General features: G+C 36.6%; 2 protein-coding genes across 2 annotated transcripts; both read right to left on the bottom strand.

Moving 5' to 3' along the window:
* Window positions 1-1811: 1811 nt before the first annotated feature.
* Window positions 1812-3445, bottom strand: LOC110890278 (protoporphyrinogen oxidase 2, chloroplastic/mitochondrial). The gene is made up of 2 exons (XM_035979258.1): window positions 1889-3445; window positions 1812-1858 (listed from the first exon to the last, which is right to left on the bottom strand). Exon 1 carries the CDS (start codon window positions 3404-3406, stop codon window positions 1940-1942), a length of 1467 nt encoding a protein of 488 aa, XP_035835151.1. The 5' UTR covers window positions 3407-3445; the 3' UTR covers window positions 1812-1858; window positions 1889-1939.
* Window positions 3446-5017: 1572 nt separating this feature from the next.
* On the bottom strand, window positions 5018-7389 carry LOC110892016 (zinc finger CCCH domain-containing protein 14-like). Its single transcript, XM_022139413.2, has 4 exons — window positions 7205-7389; window positions 5921-6460; window positions 5589-5648; window positions 5018-5505 (listed from the first exon to the last, which is right to left on the bottom strand). The coding sequence occupies exons 2-4, from the start codon at window positions 6458-6460 to the stop codon at window positions 5212-5214; spliced, it is 894 nt and encodes a 297-aa protein (XP_021995105.1). The 5' UTR covers window positions 7205-7389; the 3' UTR covers window positions 5018-5211.
* Window positions 7390-8685: the final 1296 nt, after the last annotated feature.

Genomic DNA, 8685 nt, shown 5'->3' with positions numbered 1-8685 from the left:
ATTTGGTAAATCTTCATGGTGGTAATTTAATAATGGTAAATTGGATTTAAATAATCCCAACTCACTATTATTGGCCAATAATAATCCCAACTCATTTAATCATCAATAATAATCCGAACTATTCACTTTTGTTTGTAAAATACTCCCAGTTAAAAAAACACTAACTAGGTTAAAAAATTGCTGATGTGGCATGCCACGTCACCTGCCACGTCATCAAAAATGCCACGTAGACAGCCACGTCATCAAAAAATGCCACATCAACTGCCACGTCAGCAATTTTTTAACCAAGTTAGTGTTTTTTTAACTGGGAGTATTTTACAAACAAAAGTGAATAGTTCGGATTATTATTGGTGATTAAATGAGTTGGGATAATTATTGGCCAATAACAGTGAGTTGGGATTATTTAAATCCAATTTACCTTTAATAATTTTTTTTTCTATTAAGATGACATTAACCACCTTTGGTGTTTTACAATTCCTGAGTTTTTTTCCCAAACTAGTGTAGATGCAAAAGGTATTTACCTATTTGGGTACTTTGAAAAATATTTACCTATTTGGGTACTTTTCTATATCTCTTTACTTTTTTACCTAATTTATACATTTCTTTTTATTTTTCTACCCAAAGTAAAATTAGATTACTCACAGAATTATGTGGACCGTCAAATCCACCAACTATTACCCTATAGATTATATGGTTTTTTTATAATATTCTTTGCATATTTTTTTTAACTTTGCAGAATTATTGTAGAATTTTTTAATATATTTTTGAAGATTTTTTGTGGATTTTTCGCATATTTTTTTTTTTTGTAGAATTTTTGCAGATTTTTTATTTTTGAATATTTACAGATTTTTTTTACAAAAAATAATTACTCATATTTTTGCTGATTCTAATTCTGTGAGTAATCTAATTTTACTTTGGGTAGAAAAATAAAAATAAATGTATAAATTAGGTAAAAAATTAAAGAGATATAGAAAAGTACCCAAATAGGTAAATATTTTTCAAAGTACCCAAATAGGTAAATATTTTTTGTATCTACACTAGTTTAGGAAAAAACTCACAATTTCTACTATACAACTTTTCATATCCTAAGACTTGAGTGCTAGTTGTCCCAACTTCCACCAAAATCAATAATATATGTACCATGATAACATATACGCTTAAATCGTGAATCCTACAATCATTACATCAATTTTATACAATTGTTGCTTCACAGGCCGTTATCGCAGTCGAAGGATGTTCTTTTGCGATGGTTGTCACCAAGGATGAGGAAAACACAAATCAGAACCGTCAAAAGATGTTCTTCTCCTCTACAATGGAAAACGCATTCGCACGGGAACACCTTAAGGGGTTGTTTGGCAACATCTGAATGGTTAAGTGCTGAACCAGTAACAGGTCTGAACTATTAAGAGCCTATATAATGCTTAACCGTTCAGAGGCAAATATCTGACCAATTTAGATTAGATGTCTTAACCATTCAGACTCTGTATAAATCTTAACCATTCAGAGACAAATGTCTGAACCATTTAGACATCTGCTCATGAAACAAACAGTCTGAACCATTAAGTGTTAAAAAAAGTAAGAAGTCTGAACCATTAAAAGCCTCATTAAGAGGTAAACAAACAACCCTAGCTCTAGTTAGGACTTAGGAGCCCATGTATCTAAATTAATGGGCCGGATAAGTTTCCTGAAATGTGGCCCACCTAACTGTGAATAAATGGCCCAATCACGAGGTCCCTAAACTAGCATAACAAAAGCCCAGACGTTTAAATATTACATGATTTACATTCCATGCTTTCACAAAAGCCCATCAGTTTGTCGACCCATAAGGATTCAAGTTTATCGATTTAACAATGAGCTAAAACATTTACCAAAGGTCGATTATATTTGATAACATGTATAAAAAATTTCACCAATGAAACTTTACAAATGTATTTAGTCCTTATGAAGCTCGAACCAAAGATCGATCTTTCAGTAACGCCTCCGCGGCCTCCCGCCCTGAAACCAGAGCACCATCAAACGTAGCGCTTGTTCGATAATCCCCACACGCATACAACCCGTTTCCCACCTTCGAGTTCTTCCTTAAATCCGTAGGCGGGCATTGATTCGGTTGTGCAAATCTAACCCGATAAGTCTTAAGATACGTCCATGAGCCAGCCACATCCGGCCCAAACCAACTACTAAGCTCTTCAACTACTCTAACCCTCAAATCCTCATCCGATTCATCCTCATACAACCCAATAAGCGAAACCGACACCAATGCTTTCCCAGGCGGGCCATACGAAGGAGCCACATTGGTTGCAAAAAACATGTTGTTCACTATCCCACGACCCGACCCGTTTATAAACAGAACCGGGTCATCAACCGGAACCTGGCTTCTCTCTGCAGAGAAGTATATACAAACCGTGCTTCGGACCGGCTGTTTGATCTCACTACAAAAATTGTCCATATTCCATTCTCCCGCCAAAAGCTTAACAGCTTCGGGTTCTTCAACCGCAACGATCACACCGTATTCGGATTGTAAAACCTCACCGTTCTTCAACGTAACAGTGTAAATCGAATCCGAATTGTCAACAGAAGCCACCGGTGAGTTGAGAATGATCGAATTCGACGGTAATTTAGCCGCTAACTGTTCCGGAATTGCGGAAATTCCTTTCGCAGGAAGCGTGTTATCGCCGAGAGCTAAACATTTGAAGATGAAATCGAATAGCCTCGAAGTCGTTTCGAGCTCCCTATCGAAGAAAATCCCCCCGAAAAATGGTCGAAAAAACCGATCCACAATCGAATCGGAGAATCCGATTCGTTTAAGTAAACTAATTGTTGAAGTCTCTTCACCGGAGAGTAGTTGCTCATCGGATTGAGTCAAAACCCTTACTCTAGTCAACGCGATGAGAGATTTATCAAAAACTGATCCGATTGGATTCGTTAGAGATTGAATAGCGTCGGAAAAGTGACGTAACGGATCGGCGACGGTGTGGAAGCGTCCGCCGTAGTAAACTTTGGCACCGGAGTAGAATTTTTGAAGATCTAGGGTTTTGTAATCGAGTATTTTTCTGGCTTCTGGATAACCGGTGATGAAGATCTGGAAACCACGGTCGAGGAGGAAGCCGTCGACGGTGTCGGTGCGTACACGGCCGCCGACGGCGTCGGCGGCTTCGAGGAGGAGGAAGGGGATGTTGTCGGCGTGGAGGCGTACGGCGGCGGCTAAGCCGGATAGACCGGCGCCGATGACAATGACGCCGGTGGTGGTTGGGGTTGGTTGAGAGGTTGGTGGTTGTGGAGTTGTTAGGGAGAGTTGTGCGCGTGGTTTGAGTGGAGGTTTGAGTTGGTGGTGACGGTGGTGGTGGTGGTTGAAGGTGTGGTGAGGAGGGGTGAAGGTGGAGATTAAAGAGTGAGTGGTGATTGTCATTGTGTCATCTTGATTGGGTGGTGCATATGGGCTGGTTTTGTTTCTAAGATTTATGGTTTATCCTAACTGGCCCCTTTTGTTTTTGTTTTTAACTCAAAAGGGTTTTATAATTACTGCTTGAGTAAACTGCTGGAATAGTGAGTAAACTGGTGGAATAGTCTCTGAGGTTTCCACTTTTACCACTTTAGTACAAAACTCAAACCGTTTGAATTTCGTTTCCTATAGTTTCAATATATGTTGACATTTTCATCCAAAATTAAAATCTGGTCAGATTTTTCAGTTAATATCCAGTTTTTTTTGTTTTTTTCTCTCTTTTAATGAAGCGTAAAATGGTCTTCTAACGTTTTATTATAAAAATTAAAAAAATCTGACAATTTTGCCCTTCGTTGAAAGGGAGAAAAAGACAATAAAGCTAGATGTTAACTGAAAAATCTGACAAGATTTTGCTTTTAAATGAAAATGACAACAAAATTGAAACCAAAGGGACCCAAATTCAAAAGGTTTGAGTTTTAAATTAAAGTAGTAAGAGGATTCATATCCATCCCACCATATTTTTACCATAAATTACACTAAAAAACACTACATTTTCTCTCTGTTTTTCAATTAAATAATATTTGTATACCTTTATCATTACCTTTTTCTCTCTCCCTCCACTCACAACCACTTTCAAAAAATATAAAAAATTATAAGGGTGAATAATGTCCCCCAAATGTACAGATAAACAGTAACATTTTCTCTCTCCTCCACTCACAACCACTTTTTATACTTTTTATAGTTTAAAAACACCACACACAGAATTTGATGTCATGAATGATGTGAATGCTCTAAAAGTTACTAAACCTCAGGGACCATTTTCATAGTTTACTACTGCTTTGTTATAAAAATGTTTCCAACAGTATTTTGGTTTGAGATGACAATTATGCATCTCAATCTTCATGCTTTGTTTCTTATTGAAGTTTTTATTTTTAGAACTATATATAATTTCCGAATTCAAAATCCAAACTTTGTTGTGATTAAATCAAGAACTCTCAAAATATCAAACTTAAAACCGAAAACGTGAATAATGAACCTCAAATTTCAGATTTTAAGATTTTGATTAATATTTATCTAGGGTTGTGGTTTGTGAATCCTTGACACGGGTTGTGGTTTGTGAATCATTGACACACATGAGCCTAACTAGAAATAAGTAGACTTTTAGTTTTGTCTATTTGGATTCGGTTTAGTTTTAGGCCAAACCCTCAAAATGTTTATCTAAACAGGTCTTGTGCAAAACGGGGCGTGTCATGTCAACCCACGAAAACTTGAATTTGTCCATTAAAATGGGTGTCGAATTTGTAAGTTCAGGTTCAGAGTAAGACTAGGTTTGTCTAAACTCGGGTTCTAACAACGTGTGAATAAGACTCATTTTGACACCCCAAACTTCATGTCATATATACTTTTATGAGTATGGGGTATTGATTTAACCAGACTTTAGACTGGGTCGCCGGGCCTACCCGAGCTTTGAGCTTTCCTATAAAATGTTAGGATTACGCTCAACCTAACCTAAGAGTATGGGGCTTTGAAGCCAGGTCAGGACCGATATTGGATCCATACTGACTGTGCATAACAAAATCACCCATGCAAGAATTGTCCATTAAACTGTTCAAGCTCGATTATTTATCGCATCAATCAAACGGACTCTACCAAGTTGTATGTTTATCAAAAACTCATTCACAAAACAATTAACAGAGAAGTAATATGTGTGTTGAAAAAGTACTCATTCACAAAACAAGAGAGAAGTACTACTGGTGTGTGTTGACAAAGTCTTACTCTGGGCAAATGTGAGTGAACGCTGGCAGCCTATTTCTCCTTTGCGGGCCATAAAGAACCTTGTTTGCGTAAGAATCAAAATCTCCCTTCAACTGAATCTCAATATCATCATCCATAGGGGACCAATTACTGCTTTTAAGGTTCACAGTGCTACTGGTGGGCTCATCTGGTTTGATCTGCGAGATGGTCCGAGTAGTTGAAGATGGTGGTGTAGATGTTTCATGGTGAAGAAAGCGACACTTGGACCCGAATGAACATGTTCCTGATAGACTATAGTTCTTGCAGGGGGTCTAAGCAGATATATATGGAACAGATATGAGGGTTAAATTAACATTTTGAATATGATTGTAGTTGAGATTAAGTTTGATTTTACCTCAGCCATGCTCTTGTAAGAAAATGGAACTGGATGCAGCTCTTTGGTGCCATGTGCGAACTGTGACAGACGAAGTGATGATGTTATATTCTGTTTGCAAATTGAGCATTAAAGACTTCAAGTAATAGCAAACCACTCATTCAGGTTCTATGAAGTTAATCGCTTAATATTCATGAGTTATTCTAAGACTTGAAATCAGGCATGAACCTAGTTTACATGATGGTAATGAATGGACAGATCTTTTCGAGGCACCTTGCAATTGTCATGTTGCAGATAAACAAGTAACTTAAACTAAAATAGCATATTTCTACAAGGCAAAGATAAAGAAAAACCTGGCATTTTGATCCATATCGACAGAAACCAGAATTCTGTAAGTAAGACAGACAAAGCTCCGTCTTATAACTCTTACCACCAGATGATGATGAGCCACTAGAATCTGTCAAAGACAACGACGATGATCTAGACCTTTCAACCGGTAAACTATTCACAATATCACCATCAAGCACCACCACATCTTCCTCCAGTTTCACAGGAGTAATGCTATAACGAAAAGGTGACCTAGACTCATGTGGCAACTCCATTCTTGACTCAATCCTCAGGTTATTGCTGTTATTATGATACATCTGTCCAACAGAAGGCTGATAGTCTGAAACCGATGAAGGTGGTGCCAAAACCGACCTACCAGAGTGCAAGTATCTGAGATTTGGATTCAAGTTTCTTAATGCAGTAGTGTTGACATCATTTAACAGATACTGATCTGCCAGTTGATCTAAGTGCTGGCAATAAGGATTCAGCAATGCAAAGTTTTGTGAGGATGACTGGTTACTGTGTTTAGGACCTTTTGAGTTGCTAATACCATAGAAATTCTCCATCTGTAGCCAATTTTCAACAACACACAGAAGCATGTATTAAAAAATTTAGCATCAAACTGTATGCATATATTACAGATAATCTACATTATCAGATTATTCAAATATCAAATATCATCAGATTACATTATTATCTATTATTCAACATATCAGATAGGCTCAAATTACATTAGATAAAGTTAGTTAGATGTTATCATTATATATTAGCCTATTATCACCAATACATGACATCCAATAAACACAATTTACTGATATAATTCATCAATTTCAAAGACAGTTTACCTAATGTTCTTATATTTCTTCATAACATATATGCTCTGATCGCACTTGTAGATCATAAAACTATCAATCCGTCACAAACTAAATGTTATACGCTAAAATCATTACGAAAACTTCGTTCCTGAACATGTAAATCACTAACTTTTACAACTGATCGCACACGTAGATCATAAAACTATCAATTCATCACAGACTAAACATTATACGCTAAATTCATCACGAAAACTTGGTTCCTGAACAAGTAAATCACTAACATTTACATTTTTACGTCTCAATGAAGCAAACATCAAATCAATTTGATATTAACGTATAAACTCCCGCCTAAATTTGAACTTACAACGATTCTGCAATTACGAGATGAAAACGTGCTAGAATACGATCAATTTCTAGGTTTTATCGTGATTTGATGCGTAAAATGCGATGATTTAGCGAGAATCGAGAGGATTTAGGATGATTGAATTAGATTACCTTGAGATTTGGTGATGAGATTAGAGAAGTAAGAGAGATGATGAAGTAGTAGGAGCTGCGATTGAGGTGTGTGTGTGTGTGTGTTAGTTGACATCAACCGCCATTGAAATGGTTTTTGAGTATGGGCTCTGTAACTGAAGACGACGGAATGTGACGTGGAGAAGATATTTGTACACGACAACAGACGAGCCCAAAGTGTAGTCGCGCTAGTTCTCCGAGCATGCGAGATGAGAAGTCAAAAGGTGTGAATTTCCTTTAATACCCTTCAGGTATGTGTGTTCTTTCGATTAATGCCACTATCTTTTGGGTAAAAGTATAAGCATTTTCGAAAACGCTAACCCAAGTCTAAAAATGTATCAGACTAGAGTTATGCGTCGTACGCGTTGCGAGCCACTAAACCGAATATTTCTTAGTTTAATAACATGTACGTCTTTATTTCGTTTAGTTATACATGCTACTTATAATACGATCTCAAAAAAGATACATCGAGTCATCCAATTAAACAAAAACACTACCATAGTTAACATAAAAAAAAAATAACAAAAAAGATGGCAAGCATGTAATTTAGAGTTGGGGGCAAAACAATAATTTGTCAGGACCAATTAGCGAGTGCAAGACAGTTGTTTGGCACGAAAAAAAAAACTAAATTGAGTAAACCAACTAAAATAAAACACTACTATAGTTTTGCCCAAAAAAAATTGATGGCAAGATTGCAATTTTTATCTGGGATAAATCGTAATTTAAAAATGGAGGTGAAATAATACTTTGAAATTAGGGGAAACCCATTTTTTATTTTAAATTTGGGGCAAAATCGTAATTTTTAACTGAGGTCAAGATCATAATTTTTAGCTGGGGGCAAAACCAAAATTTTATTTTGAACTGGGGGTGAAATCGTAATTTTATCCCGGGAACCAAATAGTAATTTGGTAGGACTCTAGCTGGGGGCAAAACCATAAGTTTATTTTTAACTGAGGGCAAAATCGTATTTTTTTAACTAAGGGCAAAATCGTAAATTTAGGTCGGGGCCAAAACAAAATTTATATTTTGAAGCGGGGGCAAAATCGTAATTATAAACTAAGGATAAAATTGTAATTTGGCAGGACCTATAAATAACTATTATATGTTAAAAAAAAGGTGGCCGCCACTTTTGGCCAACCACCTAACTGAACTATTCCCGGGGCAAAGTCGTAATGTTTTAACTGATGGCAAAATCGTAATTTTTAGCTGCGGGCAAAACCAAAATTTTATTTTGAACAGGGGGCGAACTCGTAATTTTAAACTGGGAACAAAATCGTAATTTGGCAGGACTCTAGCTGGGGTAAGAAGCATAATTTTATTTTGAACTGGGGGCAAAATCGGATTTTTTTACCTGAGGGCAAAATCGTAAATTTAGACAGGGGCAAAAGACAAATTTAATTTTTAACCGGGAGCATAATCGTAATTTTAAACGTGGGATAAAATTGTAATTTTGTAAGACCTAT

Source organism: Helianthus annuus, chromosome 11 (assembly GCF_002127325.2).
Source record: "Helianthus annuus cultivar XRQ/B chromosome 11, HanXRQr2.0-SUNRISE, whole genome shotgun sequence".
NCBI lineage: Eukaryota > Viridiplantae > Streptophyta > Magnoliopsida > Asterales > Asteraceae > Helianthus > Helianthus annuus.
This window is presented reverse-complemented; position numbering and strand designations above follow the sequence as displayed.